The following is a 26,087-nucleotide window of genomic DNA, read 5'->3' as shown; positions in this document are numbered from 1 at the left end:
TCAGATGCAATGTGATAAAGTCCCCCTTAAACCCTTTTGGGATTCTCCATTATCATTCCCACCCAGCTTTCTTTTTCTTCATATGATTTGAAAAAGGTGATTAGATATGAGGAAGCATGAACTGGGTTTTGGAGGTCTCTTCTTTTATGATCTTCTTTTTCTTCTCTCTTTCTTTGTTATCTCGATTACATGTCAAGAAGCAAACGTAATGGGAATTTTAAAGAGCACCATCAATGCCCCTCTTAGCTTTGAATGGATTGGTCAAGATATATGCAAATGGAAACATGTTGTGTGTGATTCATCAAAACGTGTGAAAGCTATTCAGATTGGGAATCAAAACCTCCAAGGGACTCTCCCCAAAGAGCTTGCCATGTTAACGGCATTGACCCGTTTTGAGTGTCAAGACAATAATCTTACAGGGGTATTCCCTTACCTCTCAAAATCCTTGCAGAGGTTGGTAATCCATGACAACAACTTCAACTTATTTCCCAGTGATTTCTTCAAGGGCATGAGCAGTTTGCAAGAGGTGACAATTGACAACAACCCCTTCTCTCAATGGAACATTCCTGACAGTCTCAAGGACTGTGTCGCACTCCAAACTTTTAGTGCTCAGAGTGCTGGCCTTGCTGGGACAATCCCAGATTTTTTTGGCAGAGATGGTCCCTTTGCAGGTTTGGTTTTCTTAGATTTGTCTGATAATTTTCTAGAAGGTGGATTGCCTGCAAGCCTTTCAGGTAGTTCAATAGAGAATCTTTTGGTGAATGGACAAAACGGCAACTCTAAACTCAATGGCACCCTCGAGGTGTTAGGCAAAATGAAATCTTTGAAGCAAATATGGGCTAATGGGAATTCCTTCACTGGTCCTATACCAGATTTGTCACACCATGATCAACTTTATGATGTTAACTTGAGGGATAATCAATTGACTGGTGTTGTTCCACCCTCTTTAGTTGCTTTACCAAGTTTGAAGTCTGTGAACTTAACAAATAACCTTCTTCAAGGATCCCCTCCTAGGTTCAAAGATGGTGTAGCAGTGGACAACAACATGGATAAGGGGAGAAATCAGTATTGCACAGACGTGGTGGGGCAATCGTGTAGTCCCCTTGTAAATGCTTTACTATCTATTGTACAACCTTTGGGGTATCCTTTAAATTTTGCTCAAAGTTGGCAGGGTAATGATCCGTGTGCAAATGGATGGACAGGTGTAATCTGTTCTGGGGGAAATGTTTCGGTCATCAACTTTCAAAACATGGGTTTGTCTGGCACTATCTGTCCATGTTTTGCTGCTCTTACTTCGGTGACAAAAGTACTTCTTGCTAACAATAATCTCACAGGTACTATACCAAATGAACTTGCTAGTTTGCCTCATTTACAAGAGTTAGATGTTTCCAACAATCATATATACGGCAAAGTGCCATCATTTCGTGAAGGTGTGGATGTTAAATATGAAGGGAATCCTGACATTGGAAAGAATGAACAAACTAATCCAGGTCATGTAGGTAAGGTAAACAACAATAATACTGCAATAATTGTTGGAGTTACGGTAATGGTTGTTGTTTTACTTGTTGCTGGGGTTTTGATACTTGTTATGTTTAGAAGAAAGGCAAAGCGTAAGCTTCAAAACCAAAGCACAATTGTGGTACCTCCTCGTTATGGGGATGGAAGTGTTGCAAAGATAATCAGTGGAAATATTAGTTCATTATTAAGTCCTTCACAGAGTGTTTATAAAGGAGAAGCAAGTAACATGTTAATTCCAATTCAAATTTTGAGAGAAGCAACTAACAACTTTAGCGAGGGAAACATTTTGGGAAAAGGGGGATTTGGCACAGTATACAAAGGGGAATTGCATGATGGGACAAAGATTGCAGTGAAAAGGATGCAATCAACAGGATTTGTAGATCAAAAAGGGCAGAGTGAGTTCACGTCTGAAATTGCTGTGCTCACCAGGGTTCGACACAGAAATTTGGTTGCACTCTTGGGGTTTTGCTTAGATGGTAGTGAAAGACTTCTTGTGTATGAATGCATGCCTCAAGGTGCTCTTAGTAGACATTTGGTAAACTGGAAACAAGAGGGGCTAAAACCACTTGAATGGAAGACAAGACTTGGTATTGCATTGGATGTTGCTAGAGGTGTTGAATATCTTCATGGTTTGGCACAACAGATTTTTATTCACAGAGATCTTAAACCATCCAACATTTTGCTTGGAGATGATATGCGAGCCAAAGTATCAGACTTTGGACTCGTTCGACTTGCTCCTGAAGGGAAAACCTCGTTTCAAACTAGACTGGCTGGAACTTTTGGGTACATGGCACCAGAATATGCAGGTTGATTTACACACTTGTTAAACATAACTTTGTTTCTCATGCATCAAAATACAACTAAAAGATACTCAAAATGTCTTTCATGTGTAAATATTCAATGCACTAATATGAGAATATCATGAATAATTATGCAGCTACTGGGCGACTTACAACAAAGGTTGATGTGTATAGTTTTGGAGTTATTCTTATGGAGATGATAACAGGAAGAAAGGCACTTGATGACAGTCTACCAGAAGAAAACATCCACCTCGTTACATGGTTTCGCAAGATGTTAATAAATAAGGATTCATTCCGAACAATCATTGACCCAACAATTAAGGTTGATGAGGAAATGTTACTGAGTATTAGCACTGTTGCAGGGTTAGCAGGACATTGTTGTGCAAGGGAGCCTCACCAACGCCCTGACATGAGTCATGTGGTGAATGTGTTGTCTTCTCTTGTTCAAGTGTGGAAGCCTTCGGAAACAAATGTTGATGAAGCATATGAAATTGACTTTGATATGACATTACCAGAAGCACTCCAAAGGTGGAAACAATTTGAGGGGAATAGCCACACCATTGACATTGATGTAACTTCTTCAACAAGACATCTTAACGCAAACAACTCATACTCAGATCCATAAACTCACTCTTTTGTAACTGCAACTTTTAAGAGTGATCTCAAATAAGCTGTAATATCAACTTTGACTTTAATGTAGTTACTCACTTTTTTCTAACCTATTGTTTCTCTCCTCTCACTCTCTCCTTATCACATTCGAGAAACGATATGTTAAGATAAATATGTTCTTTTTTTCAATTCAAATATCTTAGAACTTTTAAAGTACACTTTTTGTTTTCATTTTATATCTCGCAGTAACTTCATACAATGCATTACACATTGTTTTGTATTTTAAGGTTTTTAAAAGTTCACTGTGTGACATTCCATTTTAATACTACACAACTACTAAAAGAAACATTACACACAAACTATTACATAAAAACCATTGAAAGACAAACAATTTCCAAAAAAAGTATACATAAAACTATTCCAGTTATCTCATGTATAACTATAACAACAAATATATACACATACCATTGAGAGTTCTCATACACTAAAACCAAGAGCGTGATACTAGAGTTTTACAGAGGTCAAATCTACAAGGAAACTGGAATGTCATACTTTAAGCTTCTACTGCGTCACCAACTACCATTTGATCCACCTAAGATATGATTTTTTACTCATACCATTCAAGTGATTATTGTAAAAAAAAAACACAAACACACAGACACACAAGAAAAAATGATAAGCTAATATACCAAAAAGAATCATATAATTTATATCAATAATATATCAATTTCATTTTCACCAAAACAACACACTGTAGGGTTTTATTTACCCATATAACATGCTTTTACTGTGCTAGTTTAGAAATTGAGTTTTGAACATGTTCTTGAAGTTTTTGTTGAAAAATATCTAATGCAAAAACATGTTCAAAATTGATCTGAATTATGATCTAGAAAAGTAAAAGTGTGCTATTTTGGTTTGGTAAAATAAAGTTGCCAGTGTGCTATCTGTGTGAACAATTCACAAAGGTAGCCTTGTGTGGTCTCCCTTTTCAAGATGTTATCTTTTCCACTCAAAATGTGTCCTTTTAGCAAAAATAGGGGTGTGATGAGCACACTCCCTCGAGTTAGGCCCTTCATTCTTATATAAACTAACAACCTAAAAAAGGGGGTGTCATCAGTAAATCCACGAATTAAACACCAAACTAGAAACTAATCACAAGGGGAGATGGTGAAAAAACTCAAAGAATGTGAGAAAGAGGTCCTCCTTCTAGTCATGCTCACAATGATCCTCCTAAGAATAATGTCTCTAGCCTCATGAAGTGTCATTAACTTATCAATAAGCAAATATGGATTGTTGAGGTAATCTATTAGCAATATCATTGATCGAGGGATTATGCCATCACCATACCATTGATTGGCAAATTATGCCTCGTAACATCATCATTTAGCATATCATAATTCATTTATGATTATGTCAATTTTGTTATTTATCCTATATTTTGATTGCGTATTTTGTTGTCCACACTAAGTCCTGAACTTTGTTAGGATAAAACGTGTATCAGTTCTATGTAGTAAATGATAAATATCATTATCTTTTAAGAGACTTATATAACACATGTCACCCTTCACAATTTACAACTCAACTAAACAACAAAATTCATCAAAACACAAAAACTTTTTTTTCATCAAACAATTGAAATGCAACAAAAAAGTTAACATTGAGTATGTACAAATGTCAAAACTACATTTCAATCACTTCATTTTTATGTATTCACAAACACTTAAATTCCGTATTCAAGTCAAAATCAACTTGCAAATATATTCAAAATACTATTCCTTGTTATTTTGAGCAGGTGACAACTCATCAAGTTCCAACTCCTTAAATTCTTAAAAAAGAAAACATACATAAAGTTCTATAATCTTAAGATTACTAATGAATTATGTTTTATACCAAGATACAAACTTCATTAAGTATTCAATTTTAGTTTTGGTTCAAAATGTATTTTCCAACACCTCAAGAACCAAAAACGAAGTAATGAGATCAAACCACAACAAACATTAAACACATAAATCAAATACTAACTTGAATTGAAAAAAACATCTACTTGTGACTAGTTATGTTAATACTTCAATCTTGATATACAAAATGATTAAGAGAAATCAAGATAGATTTCATGTATCAAAAGAGTAATTACATTTTAAGAAAAAAAATAAAATTTTACATCAAAGAGTTTTTTTACATAAACACCTCCTTAAATTATATTTTCTTGTATAACATTCAATTTGATTTTAAAACATATATATTTAAAAAAAATTTAAAAATAAATTTTGAGAACACCAAGATGAAAAATCCTTTATATATAGACATGTATAGATATAGATACATTTTGAAATGGACGCCTATAACATGTTCTCATTGATTCTTTTTGCTTTTTTGGAAGAAATGGACGTCATATAATTATATAAATTAATTATAACTTTAATTTTATTTTTAACAATATTTCGCTAAACTAGTTTAAATGACAATGGTCGAATTAAAAAAACGCGAAAGTTTAACCGAAATTATATAAATTCATAGTTAGTTTTTTTTTTTTTTTTTCCTTTTGGTAAAATAAAATTTCAATCACAATCCACGTTGTTGTCCCAAAGGCTAACCCCTTCTTCCTTCTTTCTTCTTTCTTCTCTCTTCTCTGAAAACCCTAAAATGGTCTCAATTTGCATTTGGTCCATGGAAGCATGATTCTCTCTTAAACCCTCCCTCTCGATTCATTCCCGAACCTCAAATCTCACGCTTCCACCTTCGTCCAAATGTCTCTTCCATCCATAGAGTGTGTATACGTAACAGAGGAGTGTGTTCGCGAATGGAGGAGTGGCAACCCTGCCCTCAAGGTCTCCCAAGCTGTCCCCATGCTGCGCTTCCTCTACGAGCTCTGTTGGACTATGGTACTAACTAATCACGATTTTCGTTGTTTCTTTATTATTTTATTTGGGGTTTACATTGAAATTTTGAAATTCGGGTGGCGACTTCAATGCTACGATTGCTTCATTTTGGGATAATGGACTGATTTTTTGTTCTGGTTCTACCAGGTTAGGGGTGAACTGCCGTTTCCCAAGTGTAAAGTTGCGTTGGATTCTGTCATATTTTCAGAACAAGCTTCCAATGACAAAATAGCTTCGAATTTTGCTGATATAGTGACCCAGATGGCTCAAGATGTGAGTTATGCTGCTGCTTTGCTCTTGTGATATAGTTGATTGTCAGTCTTCATTTTTTTTTTATCTTCCTTCTTTTTTCCTCCTAGCCATGTCTTATAGCTTATATTCTCTCTCTCCCTCTCTCTCTCTCTCTCACACACACACACACACACTTTTCTTTTCCGTATCAATAAACTAATAGTATATTAACAAAGAAACGTGGAAACATCTGAATAGTAGCCGTGTGATGAGCAACACGAAATCTGCAGGGACACTTTGAAAGTTTTTTGTTTTATAATTATGTACTTATACATTTTAAACTTTTATAACTCTAGGATTGAATGCTGTAATAACTAAGAAGCAAACAGTAGCGGCTTGTATTGCTTATATGTTGCTTGGAAAGGTCAAATACACCTTTGGAAATGTCAAATACACCTTTGTTGCATTTTATAAGTTTTTGTTTAATATATATTTTAACTTTTGTGTCAATAAGATTGAATGGCATAATAACCAAGAAACACAAACCCAAGGTTTCATTGTGATCCTTATCTTGCGGGATATTGTGGACAAATGTGACCGAAGTCTGGTCACCAAGATCCCCAAATGTGAATGAATTTATTGTAACTGCGGTCATGGAGAATTCAAAAATCATGATGCTGGGTCACAGCTTTTTTGAAATGTTACATATGTTACATTAACCTTTTTTTTATAGTAGCTGTGTTGTGTTGGACTTGTCAATTGCTTTAGTTTTGCTTTTGTATGTTTTTTCCTTTTATTTATATTTAAACTTTTGTGTCAGTAACACTAAATGCTATATTAATTAAATAACTGTTACCATTTTATTATGTTTACTATGTCTAGTTCTATTTCAAAATATAAATTCTCTCCTGATTAAAATATTCTTTTCTATGTTAAATTTACATTGATTTTAGTCTATAGCTTTTAAATTTGCCCCATTATTTGGTCCATGTTGCATCTGAATCATGTGTTGTATTTGTGCCTCCTATAGAATTTAGGTGGTTATAACAAAAATGGTATCAAGGGTAATTTGTAACCCAAATTACTAATCAAATTCAAAGGGAAGTTTTATAGTATTGCTATACAACCAATTAAATTCTGATAGTAAATGATTGACTTTTGAAAGGTGAGGGTTGTAGAAATTAAAATGTTAAATGGATTTTGGCCCACTTGAAAAGGGCATGATGTTGAATGGCTCTATACAAAAAGATATTGGTATGACAAGTATCGGGTAAAGATGATAAGAACTTGGTTAAAATGGTTTGACCACATGCAGAGTAGGTCACTGGTTGAGAGTTCAGTGTACTTGGTTCTTGGCATTAATGGTGTCGAAGGAGACTAGGAATAACAATGGTAGAATTATTGAGCAGGGGATCTCATGGTGAATACTATTTGTAGGAAGTTGGTTTTCATCTCTGGCCAATGATGTAATGTAATACGTTTAGCTGATTTGCCTTAACGGGATAAGGCTATTGTTATTGCTGTTTCATGTTTACTGTGACTTATTTTCATTTTTAAAACCTTAATTCACACCTGTATCAAGGAGAGTAACAAAATTGCAATGAAAAAAATTTCCCTGAAAATACCAATTCTTGTTATGAAATCGCAGTTGTGTCTTAGATATATTATATATTATATATTATTCAAGATTTTGAACGTTTAGTTGTGACAATGACTTTTCTTACTTTTGATTAATGCCTTTGATTTTGAATGTTTGTAAATGTACGAGCTCTTTATGTGTATTGTCGGTGTCATTTGTGACTGGAGGGAGACAATGAATACTGTTTCAATTTCTTACTGTATTGTTTGTAGTAAACCCACTTATTGTAATTATGTGCTACTGTCTCCTTGGTTACAGCATACAATGCCAGGAGATTTGCGTTCTCGTCTCATCAAGCTGGTCAGTATTTGATCCTGTATACTTTATTTGATGAAAACATTAATTTGTAAATTTTCATCTTTTTGGAGTAAACATTATGCCTCTCTTTCCTTTATAATTTACTATTGATTTTAAAATTTTCATTTTTCCAGGCAAGATGGCTTGTGGAATCTGAAATGGTTCCAGTTAGGCTACTTCAAGAACGTTGTGAGGTTGGCTCCATGTATCTTCTGTTTTTCCTGGCTTCTGCTTAGTTTGTGAGAAACTGAGCATAGGCAGAATATTTAGTGCATAGGTAACTTATGTTTCTTGCATTTGCAAAATATTATTTATATGTGTTGTGCATTTGTAGGAAGAATTCTTGGGGGAGGCTGAATTGATCAAAATTAAGGCTCAGGACTTGAAGGGTAAAGAGGTTAGCTATTAACTTCTTTATATGATTGCTATAATACCAGAGACTTCTCTTTCTTTCCTTCTATTATTCCTATTTCTTGTGTTTCGTTTTTATTCTTAGACACTCAAATTTATTTTTAAAAGATGGGAATACATTTGGCCACAAGAAAAGGTGGAAGCTATTAATCTTCACAAAAGGAGAGGAGGTTATCCAATATGTAGATGGAAAAAAATGTTATAATTAATGAAGCATCATTTGAAAAAACATCAAAGGAAAATAATGATAGCAAAAAAGAAAGAACTAACTCTCTGCATGACAAAACAGCTACATTTGTAGTCACACTCTTGAACAATCATGGACAGAAAGCAGGAGATATGCTAAAAATGCGATCCTATTTGAAAATATATTTAAAACCATGGCAACAGTCCCTGATGTATTTTTTTCAAATACCACCCAAGCTATGCACAGAATATTATCAACTGTATGCTGCTTGGAAATTTGCCATCTTTCTTTTCATTAAACCAAATATAATTAATAACCCAGCAAGAACTTCTACGTAGTAGCACAAACCCCTAGTTAAGAACCCCAACAGATTATTCTATCATAATTTAGCTGACTTGTATTTCATAAATAAGTTTTAAAGAGTGTTATACAAAGTCCTCTGTCTGTATCAATGTAAGTAGCATGTCAAAGTTATCTGCACATCTATAAATTCTCATAACACAGCTGAGGAGAGCAGTAAGGAAAAGCCATATATATACAGGTGCAAGTAAGGCATCCAATTGCATAAAATGCACCCACATAGTTGATCTTATGTTTATTTGTATTTGGTACTTTATGTTACTTGCATCAAACATCAATAATCATGTATCACCTTGAATTTCAATTCAAATGTATTTAATTAATTTGTGCTGCTGATTTCAGGTCAGAGTTAATACTCGACTTCTCTATCAGCAAACCAAATTCAACCTTCTCAGAGAAGAGAGTGAGGGTTATGCAAAGCTGGTATAATCATAGTCACCAATATCTGGAATTTTTAGGATATTTTCTATGAATTATTGATCACTTATTACAGCCATAGTGATTTTTGACTGAAGACCATGCCATCTTCAACAATTGTTTTTTAGTTGCATGAATTTATTTTACATACGTTGCATTGATCCAGTCAGATGCTTTTGTATGTTTTTATTGAATTTAGTTAATTGTGTAGGTGACTCTTCTTTGCCGGGACTCTGAAGCAACTACACAAAAATCATCTGCAGCAACCATTGGCATTATTAAGGTTTTGATGATTTTAAGTACTATGACTACTCCAGTATTGTTTTTTTCCCATAAGGATGATCATGGTACTGATTTATATTACTTCTGCAGTCATTAATTGGCCATTTTGATCTGGATCCAAATCGTGTTTTTGATATTGTAAGTTGGATGTTTTTAGTTGATTTTTTTTTATTAATTCACATTCTTATGTATGTTTCATTTCATGTTTTATCTAGCTACTGATGTATATTTTTCTCAGGTCCTAGAGTGTTTTGAACTGCAGCCTGATGATGATGTGTTTATAGAGTTGATTCCTATATTTCCAAAGGTGGACAATATAAAGTCCTAGGTGATTCCTTTATTTAGTTTGTGAAATTTAAGGGACAAATTTTTGTGTGATGGTTTTCTCTCTTCTATGCAGTCTCATGCATCACAGATTCTTGGGTTCAAATTTCAATATTATCAACGCATGGAAGTTGTCAGTTCTGTTCCATTTGGGCTCTATAGACTCACAGCCTTGCTGGTGAAGCAGGATTTTATTGATCTTGATAGCATGTAAGATGTGTTAATGCACCACTTCAAAATCACATATAGCATTCTTGTATAGAAGTTTATACTAACAGTAATTCAACACTTAATCAATTTTGTCATCAGGCTGCATCCGAGGTTATTTGTAGTTTCCCTTCTGGTGATCTTGTAATTGACAAACAATAATTACCGCTCTTTAATTGGAGTTGTGCTTTTAATTTTTCTGGGAAAATGTTGATGTATAAAATGGTTGTACCATACAATAGTGCCAAAGTCTAAGTGGTAAGTTGTAGTTGGTTGGTTGGGATCTTTTGGGGCATTAAGTTTTTTAATAGCATATAAGTTCTTATGTTTTTTTGGTTATTTTATCTATCTCAAAAATAAATAATGCATTTGTTTTCCTAGCTGTTGTGATCGTTTGATACTTTCTCTGTTCATGCATACTGTTATGGTATATTTTTCAGGTTGGTATTCCTTTTGTTTAGAAATGGAGATGTTTGTATTTGGATATTTAGGAATGGGAGAACTAAGCTTGTTGTTTGGGAACTAAGTCATGCTTTAATTAATCTTATTTGTTTGAGTTACTAGGGCACATGATGATTTCTGGACTGGAGCTATATATCATGTAATATTTGAGGAATTTTCTGATTATCATTTTAATGCAGATACACTCATCTACTTCCCAGAGATGTTGAGGCATTTGAGCATTACAATACTTTCTCTTCCAAGCGACTTGATGAGGTATTCATGCTTTTATTGAATACATGGTCAACTTTAATTACTTGAATTTTATTATTATTTCGGGATGAAAAATGTTTCTTGTTAAGTATTTCTGGCTCAAGAGTGTGAAATTTGTTCTATAAGGAAAAGTGGAAGGAAATGAGCCAAACTGTCTCGAGATTTCAACAAGGCTGTCTATTTTCCTTTATGCTTCTGGTTCAGAACACTATTTTTCTGGTGTTTTGAACTACTTGGTTTTGGTATTTGAGGAAAATAATTTTCACAAGCATAGTAATTTCGTTGCTTGAATTGAAACATGTCAGTGTTGAGTGTTGATCTTGTATAATATCAAAATATATGCGGCATTTTTAAGAGGTTGTCAATGTTAACTATAGGCTAATAAAATTGGAAGAATAAACCTTGCTGCGACTGGAAAAGATCTAATGGATGATGAGAAACAGGGGGATGTCAGTATAGATCTCTTTGCTGCCCTAGACCTTGAAACAGAAGCAACTGAAGAGCGGACAACTGAGCTTCAAACCAGTCAGACTTTGGGCTTGCTCACTGGCTTTCTTTCGGTTGATGACTGGTATGCTTGATTTATGCATCTACTATAGCATGTGATGGGAAAGACTCTTATTACCTCTAGCTATCTTGTTTTTTCTCTTTTGACCTGGTTTGCTAATTGATGTCTTCACAGTGGATAAATTTCCACCTTCTATCTTAGTGATTAATGTTCAAACTGCTTTGTATGGTGTGCCAAAGCATACTAAATATATAAATCTATTTGGACAATGAAAATAATGGAATTTCTTAACAATGAAATTTGGTTCCGTGTGGTGGAGATATTTACCATTCTTCTATAACATCACCTATTTATCAGTATGTTTTCTTACATGGTAACTTTGTCAATATCAGCTACACTTATTAAGATATATTGCAGCTCTCAAACTATATAGTTTTTACTGAAGTTTTGATTTCACTAGTCCATAAATATTGATTTATGGCTCAAATAGTTTATGTATAATATAACGTGTTCATATAATTGCTTTCTAGCAAATGTATGTTTTTGAAATTTTCTGCTTTTCCCCTCCCTAGGTATCATGCATATCTATTATTTGAGCGCCTTTCACCACTCAATGCTGTGGAACATATTCAAATATGTGATAGTTTGTTCAGGTAAAGCTGATGTATACTATTTCTCTTTCCCTTTCCCTTTACATTGAAAAACTTCTATTTGGGTACATTTTTGGATTTGTGTTTCCAATTTCCATTGAATGTATTTTTTAGAAAGTGAACTTTAAGTCTTAGTCTCACAAAATCAATTATGCATGGTAAGGCTTGCAATTACTTATAAACTATAATTTGACTTTATCTCTATTTGATGTGGGATGTTTGACACACCCCTTCTTGTTGAGGACTGGACATCTCAAACGTAAAACTAAATATTTATTGATAGTTTGATGACTGTCGAAACCTTACTAGGATAGATTTTGATACCATCATACTAATGAGTTTTAAATCTAATTTAACCTTTAAAATCGATTTGTTAGGTGAAGTTTGTACTTATATACTATAATTTGGCTTTATGTCTAATGAGATTTCCAACAGTATTGATGATAAAGTGTTCTTTTGGGATATTGGATTTTCTTAAAAATGTGAACCCAGTTGAGGATGTTATTTTTAACAGGGACCCGAAGTCTAAAAGAAAAAAAGGATAAGTAAGCCATAGGGTCTGAAAGACCAATGCTATCATCCCAAAATTGCATCCTTGCTGTCTAATGCCTCTGCATATTAGAAACTTAAAATATGCTGTCAAAATTGTAATCCTCTCTAGGATCAGAGGTGTAGAAGAAACAAAATTCATGGGATCATAACATGGATAGTAAAATGATACTAAAATACAAAATTATACTTAAAACACACATGGATATAAAGTAACATACAAGAAATTAATCATTAAATCTCAATCAACACTTAAGGTTGTGCATAAAATTGTCTAGTACAAGTGCAAGCATTGAAAATTATGGATTAAAACTCCAAGCAAATGGGGTATCAAATGTCTCGAACAACTTTCCATTTTTTGGACAGTAATCAATGAAGTTTCAATGGAAAGTGAGAGATCAGGAGAAAAAATTACACGACTTTGGCATGGGATAAGAACCACAACATAGGTATGGCCTTGTGGGAATTAACAACCTATACCCAAGAGAGGACACAAAAATGTTGGGAGAGAAGAGAGAGAAGTCTGGTATAAGTTGAGTGAGGGAAAATGTGAATTGTGTAGAGAGTGATGAAAGAGGAATTTTTGGGGAGACCTTTTTTGCTCTTTTCCTTCATTAAGTCATGTGATCCAGATCTGATTTGCCAAAAAGCATGAACGCTGGTTAGAGGAGAGTGGCAATCATGTGTTTTAGCTAGTGAAATCAATAATCCTACACTTATCTTATTTCCACTGGATCCTGCTTAAACTTGAGGACCCTCTAGCTCCTAAACTTATCGGACCGTTTGTATGATCCTATGAGTAAATGCTCAATCTACAACCTTGGGAAACCTCATTTGAAACTGCTATGAATACTGTGCACTTAACGGAAGCCAGAAAATCTATCTTATCCTGAAGTGAGGCCAAATGGGATACCCTTGAAGATGTTATCTTGCATACCGATAACTTATACCATTGAGTTACATAACAGAAATGTCATTACTTTCTTCCGAAGCTTTCTGAACTGGACCATGAGACAGCATATTTGGAACTGTGATTAAGCCAATGTCAGTGAGTGTTGGATGTTGAAACTGACTGGAGATATTAAACCATTGTCAAACACATGACCTATTCCAAATTTACGTCCAATGTTCATGGGAGGCTTAGGTGTTTATGCGTGTGTGTGCATTTAATGCCCTCTATTATTAGGCCATTTACGTTTGAACTTTTTTGCGGCTAACAATTTTTCTGAATGCCCGTATTTTCTCTGATCTTATAATATTGGGATCTCATCCAGGCTTATCGAGAAGACCATCTGTTCAGCATATGATGTTGTCCGTCAGACACATCTTCAAAATCCTGGATCATCGTCAGGAGGCACTGATGTTATGGATGTTGATAACACTTCAGGATATAATTCTTTCATAGATCTTCCTAAGGAACTTTTTCAGATGCTTTCTTGTACTGGACCTTATCTCTACCGTGATACTGTACTGTTGCAGAAGGTGTGTTAAGTTCTGTTAATTTGTGAACTTTGTCCTTGCTATTTTTTTTAATGCTGATAGGACTTCTCCTCTTCCATTTTCTCTTAAAATATGAGTAGGTTTGTAGGGTCTTGAGAGGTTATTACCTTTCTGCTCTTGAGCTTGTCAGTCGTGGCAATGGTGACTTGAATCCTCAATTGCATTTTCCCGAAAACCCTAACTTACATCTTAAGGAGGCACGGCTAAGGGTGGAGGATGCTTTAGGAGCATGTGTACTTCCTTCTCTGCAGTTAATTCCTGCCAATCCTGCTGTTGGGCAGGAGATATGGGAACTAATGAGTCTTCTTCCTTATGAGGTTCTTTTTATTAATGTTTATCCTTTTACATGTTTTGTTTTTAGCGAAACTTGGTTGATGAATGTTATGTATTTAGGTGCGATATCGATTGTATGGTGAATGGGAAAAAGATGACGAGCGCATTCCTATGCTCTTAGCTGCAAGACAAACTGCCAAGGTGTGCAGATCTATACATGTTATGTACCATCTGCACTGAATGTTGCAAGCTTGATTCTTTGTTATTCTCATTTTCTTTATTCTTTCTGTACAGTTGGATACTAGACGTATTTTGAAAAGGCTGGCAAAGGAAAATTTGAAGCAGCTAGGTCGGATGGTTGCAAAATTAGCTCATGCCAACCCAATGACTGTCCTCCGAACAATTGTTCATCAGGTGCTAATTTATTAGGACGTTTATACTTTGAGATGACCTGATTGCTTTCAATGATTTCCATTCTATGGTTGTAATTTTTTTCAAATTATGTGATGTGCAGATTGAGGCTTACAGAGACATGATTACTCCTGTAGTGGATGCATTTAAGTACCTGACTCAGGTGTGCACATGTTTTTGCGTTTTTCTTTCCTTTGTGTTTGCTGAATCCATTAGTGACGTCTTAATCTGTGACCTCATAATAAGCAGTAGGACACGAAACCTATATTCTATTTGTGGTAACTAAGTTCCATTAGTGAGTATTTAGAATTTTATGGCCCTCAACTGATGAATTAAATCTTTGGAAATTGATTGTATTGTATTTCTGTACTCTTGCATCCAATGTAGATTCAGATTTCTTTTGTTAAATTTTCTTACTACCTTTTTAAGTGTAGATACTAAGATGTTAGGAGTTTCTAAGGACACGAAACGGTGTCTTGGGGAAGATAGTTAGTTGTAGTTTGCTCCTTTTTTTCGAATGTTCTTTTCTAATTTAATCATTTAAATTGAGCTGTTATGCTTTTGTTTTGTTGTGGTCTTTTTTCTAAATATTTTTTAATAGACAACAGGAAAAATCAGTGGTCAAAACTGACTGACAGAAGTGACAAATGGTGAAAATAAGGACACTATTATTATCCTTTTGACACGTCCATTAGAAAATTTCACAATGACTAGAGTGAATAATATTTGTAAAAGTTTTGTTTTTAGTTGAACATAGGACGAAATAGTATTATGTGATCCATATAGCCGATTTCACTTGGGTGGATAAGGTTTTTGTGCATTCAGTATTTTCTATCGTTTGAAGTTGATTTGAAATTGGAAGATAGTTCTCCACCTGGAACCTTATTTACTTTTTTCTTAACAGCTTGAGTATGATATATTGGAATATGTTGTGATTGAGCGCTTAGCACTTGGTGGACGTGATAAGTTAAAGGACGATGGCCTTAATTTGTCAGACTGGCTTCAATCTCTAGCCTCATTTTGGGGCCATCTGTAAGTTATTTGTTTCCTTGCCACTTTTATTATAGAATATTGAAATTTGTGGTTTGGTTTCTCTTTTTCTTCACATTTTTTCCTGTGTATCTGGATAATTAAAGGAAATACGCATGATCCTTCTGGAGTTGGCTATTTTGTTGGCATGTGCATATTATTCTGCTGATTAAACCATCAATTTAATAGCAACGTGTTGTCTTTGCAACAAATTTAGGCAGTCTACAATCTGTTAGATGATTGTGTCTTTCTTTCTCTTCCATTTTGTGCAGACTCTTATATAATTGGAATTATGTATGATGCTTAAGTAATAATGTTGATAATAACATTTATTAGTCATATTTGTACATTTATGTCTTCCTATAGAATTTAGATATATGCGGGATGCCTTCTATCAAATTCCAGGTTGCAGATCAACCTTAGCAGATGCCGGATTACTGGACATAGCAGCATTTTTATGTCCCTGAGTGGTACTGTCAGATCAAATTCGAACCATTTGCTAGTTGGTGGGCGTGCACAGACAGCTTTATGGTGTTCAATTTCTGGTATCTGCTGACAGATTTTTCAGAATGGTTATCTATTGGATGAAAGGGGTGGACATTCTGTGTTGTGGTTCATTTGTTACGTATAATTTGGTAAAGGAGACTGACAAGGTTAAGAAGTGTCATTTATGATATAGAAGTGACATGTGAGCTGCGGTCACTGTACCATGATTGATGGAGAATTATCTCATTTGAATGAGTTGTTCATTAAGTTGGATCTTGGTCTTCCATATGTATCTTGGAATGGTCCGTACTGATGCCATGTACAATTAGTTGATGGAGATGAAACAATGGGTACTTACAGAATGCAATGACATCAGTCGGAAGTGTTCAAGGTTTATTATGTGAAGATGGCCTGTGTTGTATGCACGATAGGTTTGCTGCACAATGATTTTTGGATCATTTCTAATGTTAATGGCGGGATGGTCAGTTTAGTTGCATTTACGCAGTATGATGTGAAGGAGGGGGGCTGGTGCGTGTAACTATACATTACCGTTTTGTCTACACATAGTTCATGATGATTTTCAAAGTAATAAGGATACAGATTCATAAGTTGTTGCCCATGTACGGAACCTGAACTGTTTACCGAGTGATTGCAATATGATGACTAGTCTTTCTTGCTTAAATCCTACTGTTAGACACGAATGGTTGGTCCTTGTTGCTGGGCTGATAACATGTAGGTTTGGATCCTTCTGATGAGCCTTCGGTTGTAGTAGCATTCTTCTAAGTTGTCCTCTCCATTAGTTTACTTTCCTCTTGTGATGCAAATGGTGATGACAAGATGTCAAGGAAACCATTTACTCTTGTGGAAACTGTTCACTTCACAAATGAACCCAATGGACGACTAATATTGATAGATAGTGTATTCTTTCTTCAGAAAAGAGGATGATTGAAATTACGGCTTTTCATTTGACCTAATCACCAGTAGTTTACTTGATTGGTCAACAATAGTTCATTGCATCAGGATGTTTGATTATCATATTGACTGTATAGCACCGAGATACCCATCTTCTGATGAACGGATAGCATGACATTTCTAATATCTGGTCTTACTTTGCCATATACCTCAGTAATGAAGAATGATATGCCTGTGGCCACACTATTTTTGCTGGGCATACTTGTTAAACCCTGACCAACTTTGGGTGCAAATATTCTGCTAGGAATTTGTTTTGCCTTGGAGGGATGGGGATTGAAATGCCTGGAGCAGTTTGGTTTGGTTGTTCTCTTTCTCTCTCTACAGTGTTCCCTTTTGTTGAATATTATATTGAGTGTGTAATAATATAACAAAAAATTTGTGTGTTTATATTATGTATTAGCTTTTCTGAGTTCTTCTTGAATTAAGTATGGTTTTAATGGTCATCTCCTTCAAAAGGTGCCTTAATTATGTAATTAGTGTGTCTCTCAGCTGGAGCTGTTTCCTACTGTGAGCAACACTTGGAAATTGGAGGAATGTCTCCAATCTTTGACAATGCAGAAAAAAATGCAAGCGATCAAAGAAATAATTAGCAACATTTTTTCTAGTTAAAATAATAATCAAATTATATAAACTTAATCAAGTAGCGTACAAACAAGAAAAGACGAAAAATTAATTTGTTGATGTTACTGTTAAAAAATGCGAAGAAATGTAGGATCCAATTAGGATAACGTCTTGAGTGAATATGTCATAGGTTACATTGTTGAGTTCATTCATCTTTTGTGGGTCGTAAGAGAACTTGATTTCCTTGACATATGATTCTGCAATTTCATCCTATATGTTGGTATAATTGTCTGGTCTGTGTGGAAATTGATATATACTGACAGATATATGAAATTGTGCTTTCATTTTACTTTAAATTGTTTTCTGTTGATGTTGGTGTTAACTTGTACTTGTTAGTTTGCCTATGATTGCTTTTATGTTCTATATTGAGTAGGATTTGTGTGATTACTGCTTGAAGAACAATTTTCTTTGAATGTTTTCATAGTCATTTTTTCATTATAGGTGTAAGAAGTACCCATCAATGGAATTACGGGGCCTCTTCCAGTATCTTGTGAATCAGTTAAAAAAGGGGCAAGGAATTGAGCTTGTTCTACTGCAGGTGTTTCTTCTGTCTCTTTTTCTAATAATGTATAATCTGAGCTATGGCTCGCAAGAAAAATCAAATGCTGGCTGCTAATGAATACTTTTGTGGGTTTGTTTAGGAGCTTATTCAACAAATGGCAAATGTCCAGTACACAGAGAACTTGACTGAGGAGCAGCTTGATGCAATGGCAGGGAGTGACACTCTCAGATATCAAGCAACTTCTTTTGGTGTAACTCGGAATAATAAGGTACAAAATCTATGTCTTAGAAGATTCTCTAAAGCAAGACATTAGTGACATTGCTGTTTGTATGGATTGAAATTCTACTCCATATAATGGACAGTTTTTAAGTGTGGCAAATGTCAATTCCCTCTGTTAATTTGCATTGGCCTAGTTTTTTTGCATGTACTGATCAGGCTGGTTAGTTAACATATCAGATTATATTTTGGTTTTTAGAAAATTGTGAGACGTATGCTGAATGAAAATCACTTGATTTATCCATGATAATTGGAGGTTTATAGATTTAACTTCCTGAAGTAGAGAAGTGTGAATTAGTTGGATGATCTCTTTTCATTAATTTCCTGTAAAGAAAGCAAACTAGTGCAGTATTTTATTTAGAAGTATGCTTATGATCTCTTTATATTATTTTAGTGTACAGAAAGCAAAACCAGTGCAACTGCTCTTGTTTGAATGTTTTTTTGATTGCATTGATTTTGCTTTCGTTACAGCAAAATAATGAATTTTCTAGTGTTAATTAATTTTAGTTACTACTTATTTATAAGTTTCAACTCTGACTTGGGGTTGGCATAGTAAGTTGCTTAAGTTTCGGCTAATAAGTGCAGGCATTGATAAAGTCAACTAGCAGACTGAGAGACGCATTACTTCCAAAAGATGAACCAAAGTTGGCAATCCCACTGTTACTACTTCTTGCTCAACATCGATCTCTGTAAGCTTGTAAACTTAAAAAATGTTATAATTGTCTATCAAAATTCTTTTCTCAAAATTCAATGTTTTGCAGAGCTGTCGTAAATGCAGATGCACCCTACATTAAGATGGTTAGCGAGCAGTTTGATAGATGTCATGGAACTCTGCTTCAGTATGTGGAATTTCTTGGTAGTGCAGTCACCCCATCATCAAGTTATGGCATTCTTATTCCCTCCCTCAATGACCTGGTCCACCTTTACCACCTGGACCCCGAGGTTTTGTTTCCCCTCTACCTCTATTATATGAACTTCCTACATGTTCTATGGTAGTTGCTACATTTTTTTTTTTCTGCTCTTGTGTCATGATTTTCTCTTTATCTGCATCGGTCTTCCTACATCATTCTTCACTTGAATCTGTATTTACTGCCATTCTTTACCCCTGGACTAGGTTGCTTTCTTGATATATCGTCCCATAATGAGGCTTTTCAAGTCTCAGAGAGATCCTGATATTTATTGGCCCTTGGATGATAAACGTGGTGCTAGTGATGCATCTTCTAACTTTGAGTCTGATCCTCTAGATAATTCCGGTAGTATGGTACTAAATCTTGGCTCTGCCCAAAATCCTATAAGGTTATGACCCTAACCTTTTCATTGCAAGATGTTTTAGATTCCATAATAGTTAAATCTGAAAATGTAAATTACTATCTGTTTCTGATATGCAATAAGATGTGCAAAGTTTATTTTCTCTATGTTGTGGATTAGTATTTACTATTTTATTATTGTATCCAGTTGGTCGTATCTTCTTGATACTGTTAAAACCATGTTACCTCCAAAAGCATGGAATAGCTTATCTCCCGATCTTTATGCAACATTTTGGGGTCTTACGTTATATGATCTGTATGTCCCGAAAAATCGATACGAGTCAGAAATAGGCAAGCTGCATGCAAATCTTAAATCATTGGAGGAGCTTTCTGACAATTCTAGCTCAGCAATTACAAAGAGGAAGAAAGAAAAGGAAAGAATTCAAGAATCTCTTGATCGGCTGATTAGTGAACTTCATAAACACGAGGAGAATGTTGCATCTGTTCATAGACGTCTTTCTCGTGAAAAAAAAATATGGTTAAGTTCCTGTCCTGACACCTTAAAGATCAACATGGAGTTTCTTCAGCGCTGTATTTTTCCACGCTGTACTTTCAGTATGCCAGATGCTGTTTATTGTGCTATGTTTGTCCACACACTTCATTCCCTTGGAACCCCTTTTTTTAACACAGTCAATCATATCGATGTTTTGATTTGTAAGACCCTACAACCTATGATATGCTGCTGCACTGAATACGAGGCAGGCAGGCTTGGTAGGTTTCTGTACGAGACTTTGAAGATTGCTTACTATTGGAAGGTACTTTTGTTTTTTTTACCGTTTTATTTTTCTAATATAATTTTAAGGAGTTAATTTTTTTAATGTTTGCTATGTTTTCAATTCCTTCTTTTTCAGAGTGATGAATCTATTTATGAACGTGAGTGTGGAAACATGCCAGGCTTTGCCGTTTACTATAGATATCCAGATAGTCAACGAGTTACATATGGGCAGTTCATTAAAGTAAGTTCTAGTCTGTACTGGTTTTAACTGCGATGAATCTCTTTGCTTCCTTTAAGTAGATCTACTTGCTTTTCCACTCTATCTCAACTTGCATATCACCTGCGCATTATACGGTAGAAATAATTACAAATATAAAATATTATTAGAAAGTCATTTTAATTGTGGACGCTCTTAGCCCACTCGTACTTGAGGATCGTAACTCAACTGGTAAGAGTTACGACTAAATAAAAAATTATAATCATAAATAGTTGCATCATTTAAAATAATATAAATCATAAAAATAACTCATACATAATTCATAAAATGAATTCATAACAATTAAAATAGGTTCATAAGTTTGGAGAAGCATAAAAAATCTAATAAATTGTTCAACGTTTAATGTAAACTATCCAAGGAAATCTTTTTATCAAAAGCAGGATAATCATTGCTGTCCTCTCTACATGGTCTTCATTTTCATCGATATTCTCTCCTCCATGACCTTCTTCATTATCAATAATTTGAGGAATCTCCAAATCATCCATAGGTGCAACAACACCACTTCTACTATTGTATTCATTCTCTCCAACTTGAAAATAAGATGTCTTCATATGGAATAGATATGTATAAAAACAATTATAAGATATTTTAATTTTTACTAATTATTAGTATAATTATACAATTAAATTATGCGTAATTTGTTTTAGATGGGTCATTGAAGATAATGAGGGGTAAAAGAGGTAAAATAAATATGTACACGAAAAAACAGTTGCAAAATCCAATTCCCATTATTAATTGTTATATGTTATATAGATTCTTTCTTAAGGCTTTGACTTATTTAATTGTGATCTATTATTAGTCTACCGAATGTTAGATGATGCTAAATGATAGATTTTGGTATTTGCTTTTTGGCGGATAGGTACACTGGAAGTGGAGTCAAAGAATCACACGTTTACTAATTCAGTGTTTGGAATCTAGCGAGTACATGGAAATTAGAAATGCACTTATAATGTTGACAAAAATTTCTAGTGTTTTCCCAGTTACCCGGAAGAGTGGGATAAACCTTGAGAAGCGAGTAAGATATCCTTATTGTAAATTTGCTTGTACTAGTAATTTATAATATTACATTTAAGTCATTGCATCTTCCATGCAGGTAGCTAAGATTAAAAGTGATGAAAGAGAGGATCTTAAGGTGTTGGCAACTGGGGTTGCAGCAGCATTGGCTGCTAGGAAGGTATGTGTGTCACTTATTACAGGTTTACCTTTATATTTTGTTCCAACATACTAATTCTAACTCCTTTTGCAGCCTTCTTGGGTAACTGATGAAGAATTTGGTATGGGTTATCTTGAGTTGAAACCTGCACCAACTGTGACTAAATCTTCAGCTGGAAATTCAGCAACTGTGCATGGTGGGATGAATCTCAATGTTTCACAAAATGAATCTGCCAGTGGCAAACATGTGGACTCTGGAAACACTGCCAAAGATCAGGTAATAAGAACAAAATCTGCAGATGGAAAGTCTGAAAGAACTGAAAGCATGACTGTGACAAAATCTGATTCTGGCCATACAAAAGTCAAGAGTGGTTCAATGGTAAATGGATTAGATGCCCAAACATCCTCGATCTTACCTTCTATACAATCTGGGGTGTCAAAGTCTATGGAAAACTCAAAGCAAGTGGAAGAATCGATGAATAGATCATCAGATGAACATGGAACAAGAAATGCTGAGGTAGCAATTAGTATTTCAGTTTTAATAGTTTAGTGGCAAGGTTTCTTGCATGGATTTTGGGATTAAAAGTATAATATCGTTGGGTTGAAGAGTAACATTTAGGACCGAAGTTGGATGTAAGTATTGATTGGTTGGCCAAATTGTCCAATAGTCAGCGAGAATTATTAAGCTCAAGAATTTTTAATACTGTATTGCAAGAAAATTGGGCCAGAAGGTGATAATAATGTTATCATCATAAAGACTTGATTAATTTAGCCCCAAGTTTTATTACATGATAAGAAATCTAGGACTGAAGTTTAATATTGAATAAAATAATCAATCATTTGCTAAACCTAATTGTTTTAAAACAATCTGTTTCTTAAATTATATGATAACAGAAGATTCCATTTTATCCTTTCTCTTCTAATCTTCAATATTATTATAGTTTTCCAATTTTATATTTTATCCAGAATAATTTGGTTCCCATATTTTCAGTCAAGAGCTTCAGCAAAGCGTTCGGCGCCTACTGGTTCACTTTCAAAACCATCAAAACAAGACCCTGTAAAAGAAGATAGTAGGTCTGGAAAACCTGTTGCTAGAACTTCAGGCTCCTTGAGTAGTGACAAGGATCTACAAACCCATGCGTTGGAGGGAAGACACAGTGGAACTACCAATGTAACTTCTTTAGTCAGTGCTAATGGTAACACCATTTCAGGTTCTACTAAAGGTTCAAACCCACCAGTAAGGATTTCATTGGATGGTCCTGGTAATGAATCAAAGGCCGAGGCTGGAGTTGCCAAGTCTTCTGATAGTAGAGCATCTGTGGTGAAGGATGAAGGAAATGATACTACTGATTTCACTAGAGGATCCTCTTCTCGCGTAGTTCATTCCCCCAGGCATGAAAACACAGGAATCACTTCAAAATCAAATGAAAAAGTTCAGAAGAGAGCCAGTTCTGCTGAAGAACCAGACAGACTAGGTAAACGACGAAAAGGAGATGTTGAGGTAAGAGATTTTGAAAGTGAAGTTCGATTCTCTGAAAGAGATAAGTTGATGGATCCTCGCTTTTCTGATGACAAATTGGGACCAGAGGAACATGGTCTGTACAGGGCAGGTGATAAGTCACTGGAACGGCCAAAAGACAAGGGCAATGAAAGATATGAGAGGGACCACAGGGAAAGATTAGACCGTATGGACAAGTCTCGGGGTGATGACTCTGTAGCAGAAAAACCTAGAGATAGGTCCCTTGAAAGATATGGAAGAGAACGATCTGTTGAGAGATTGCAAGAGAGGGGTAGTGAGAGGAGTTTTAATAGACTCCCTGAGAAAGCTAAGGATGAAAGAAGCAAGGATGATAGAAATAAGTTACGATACAGTGATGCATCAGTAGAAAAATCACATGCTGATGATCGCTTCCATGGTCAAAACTTGCCTCCACCACCCCCTTTACCTCCTAATATGGTTCCTCAATCTTTGGGAGCTGGTAGGCGTGATGAAGATGCTGATAGGAGGTATGGAGCTACGAGGCACTCTCAAAGACTTTCTCCAAGGCATGAAGAAAAGGAACGGAGACGATCAGAAGAGACTGTGGTTTCTCAGGATGATTCAAAACGCCGAAAAGAAGATGATTTTCGAGATCGAAAACGTGAAGAGATTAAGGTATGGATAAATATTGGTTATCAATTCTCACTCTACATTATCTGCTACTAAACAAGGATTTGTACTTTGTGACTTATACACGTTGTAGCCCTATGTATTAGTGTGAACGTTATAATAGTTTTGTCAATTCGATAACAAATAACTGACTGTTATATTTTTAACAATCATGGGTTTCTATGAAGAACTATCGATTTCTTTGTTGAAGTCTTAATGGGTAATATATTAATTATCACTGGAAGCTGAAAGGGAGTGAAACAAATGAAAACATAACTCATTTTGAAAGAGATTATGATGATTTTGAAAGAAAACATAACTCATGTCTTGCATTGGCAGGTTTTTGCCCTTTTCTATTTGACTTGATATTTTGCTAACTAGTACTAGATTGTGCTTTTCAACACCATTTAGTCTCTTCTGGTGTTTGGAAAGACTGGATAAATGTCAGGTGATTAGCCGTTCTTTGTTCTTAAGATGTTAAATAGTCTTTGTGATCTCTAATGCAGGTTGAAGAGAGGGAGAGAGAAAGAGAGAAAGCTAATGTGCTAAAGGAAGACTTGGATTTAAATGCCGCATCCAAGAGACGGAAACTTAAGAGGGAGCATCTAGCAACTGGTGAACCTGGGGAGTACTCACCAGTGGCTCCTCCACCTCCTCCCCCTGGTATTGGTATGTCACTGGGGTATGATGGAAGGGACAGGGGAGACAGAAAGGGACCCGTCATCCAGCATCCAAACTACATAGATGAACCAAATATCAGGATTCACGGTAAAGAGGTGGCCAGCAAGTTGAATCGCCGTGATTCAGACCCGTATCCTTCACCTGTTGATATGCACGCTTATTATTTTAATTCATGATTACGTGTCTTTCAATATATCTTTTGGTGGAGGACATCACTAGACTGTTTACTTATGTGCCCTTCCTTTGCATGTATTATGTCCACTACGTTTTACATCCTTCACTTAGGGAATCGTGGTATGGAGTCCTTGTTTGATGAATTGCCTAAACATGCATTATATTTTATCATTTATGCGTGTTTGAATTGCTTAATGTCCATTCACATTTTCATAGAAAAGGAGAGCTAATTTGAAATCCTTGAGTTTTTTGCGTTACTTTAGTTAAAATAGATGTTTTGGTTGGATGTTGTATTTCCATTATTATATTTGTTCAGTACTGTGACCTTAATTGAGTATTAGCTTGTATGATCGTGAATGGGATGATGAGAAGAGACAAAGAGCTGATCAAAAGCGGAGGCACCGGAAGTAGCAAATCAAAAGGAGCGATTTCGCAACTAAACTTTTTTGAAGGTTGTTTCATTTCATGCACGTGCTATAATGCTAACTTTGTGCGTGAGTTGAGGTGGTGGGTTCACAACACTTTTCACTGTCAGCCCTCACTTTTTTGGTAACTTTTGCCAGATTTCGGCAGAGTTGGAATTGTTTAGTCTTTCGAAAATGAGCATGAAATGTTATGAATTCTCTTATAGACTTGTATATAGTGTTGTATATTCTCGATAGCCGGTGGTCGTCAAATGTACTTCAGAAAATGTGATTATTTCTTTTAAACCTTCATTTACATCAATAGACAAAAGTAGGAAACATAGATGTTGTAGACTTGGTGCAGCTGTTCGGTGGTCTTTCATGAAGATGGTTTCGTTGCACCTGTGGTTACATATCCATGCATTTAAATTGTTGAACCCCCAATACCGGATGTTTGTTTGGTTATTAAAACCAAGCTTCGGAAATTGAGCCTCTTAACATGATTATTCTGTTAGCAAGTTCTATGGATGTGTTATATATATTATCTATATTTATACATTCGTATTTGTTACTACA

General features: G+C 35.1%; 2 protein-coding genes across 2 annotated transcripts; both read left to right on the top strand.

The window, feature by feature from the left end:
- Window positions 1-181: 181 nt before the first annotated feature.
- Window positions 182-2,943, top strand: LOC106756134 (receptor protein kinase TMK1-like). The gene is made up of 2 exons (XM_014638414.2): window positions 182-2,324; window positions 2,456-2,943. The coding sequence occupies exons 1-2, from the start codon at window positions 209-211 to the stop codon at window positions 2,941-2,943; spliced, it is 2,604 nt and encodes an 867-aa protein (XP_014493900.2). The 5' UTR covers window positions 182-208.
- A 2,535-nt stretch (window positions 2,944-5,478) lies between these two features.
- LOC106769610 (THO complex subunit 2) lies at window positions 5,479-26,033 on the top strand. The gene is made up of 32 exons (XM_014655297.2): window positions 5,479-5,809; window positions 5,954-6,079; window positions 7,935-7,976; window positions 8,108-8,167; window positions 8,308-8,370; window positions 9,274-9,354; window positions 9,560-9,631; window positions 9,721-9,768; window positions 9,869-9,937; window positions 10,031-10,164; window positions 10,803-10,878; window positions 11,253-11,446; window positions 11,956-12,036; window positions 13,857-14,064; window positions 14,163-14,399; window positions 14,476-14,556; window positions 14,650-14,769; window positions 14,870-14,929; window positions 15,671-15,798; window positions 18,316-18,412; window positions 18,516-18,644; window positions 19,238-19,341; window positions 19,414-19,594; window positions 19,767-19,948; window positions 20,108-20,714; window positions 20,811-20,915; window positions 21,811-21,966; window positions 22,045-22,125; window positions 22,198-22,620; window positions 23,095-24,258; window positions 24,759-25,063; window positions 25,449-26,033. Exons 1-32 carry the CDS (start codon window positions 5,675-5,677, stop codon window positions 25,516-25,518), a joined length of 5,619 nt encoding a protein of 1,872 aa, XP_014510783.1. The 5' UTR covers window positions 5,479-5,674; the 3' UTR covers window positions 25,519-26,033.
- Window positions 26,034-26,087: the final 54 nt, after the last annotated feature.

Source organism: Vigna radiata, chromosome 1 (genome assembly GCF_000741045.1).
Source record: "Vigna radiata var. radiata cultivar VC1973A chromosome 1, Vradiata_ver6, whole genome shotgun sequence".
Classification (NCBI taxonomy): Eukaryota; Viridiplantae; Streptophyta; class Magnoliopsida; order Fabales; family Fabaceae; genus Vigna; species Vigna radiata.
This window is presented reverse-complemented; position numbering and strand designations above follow the sequence as displayed.

Excerpts from the sequence above, each read along its gene's own strand:
- LOC106756134 (XM_014638414.2), top strand. The coding sequence starts at position 209 with ATGGGAATTTTAAAGAGCACCATCAATGCCCCTCTTAGCTTTGAATGG. Across the intron at positions 2,325-2,455 it reads CATGGCACCAGAATATGCAG|CTACTGGGCGACTTACAACA; the intron begins GTTGATTTACAC and ends ATAATTATGCAG.
- LOC106769610 (XM_014655297.2), top strand. The coding sequence starts at position 5,675 with ATGTCTCTTCCATCCATAGAGTGTGTATACGTAACAGAGGAGTGTGTT. Across the intron at positions 19,595-19,766 it reads TTTACCACCTGGACCCCGAG|GTTGCTTTCTTGATATATCG; the intron begins GTTTTGTTTCCC and ends CCCCTGGACTAG. Across the intron at positions 19,949-20,107 it reads TCTGCCCAAAATCCTATAAG|TTGGTCGTATCTTCTTGATA; the intron begins GTTATGACCCTA and ends TATTGTATCCAG.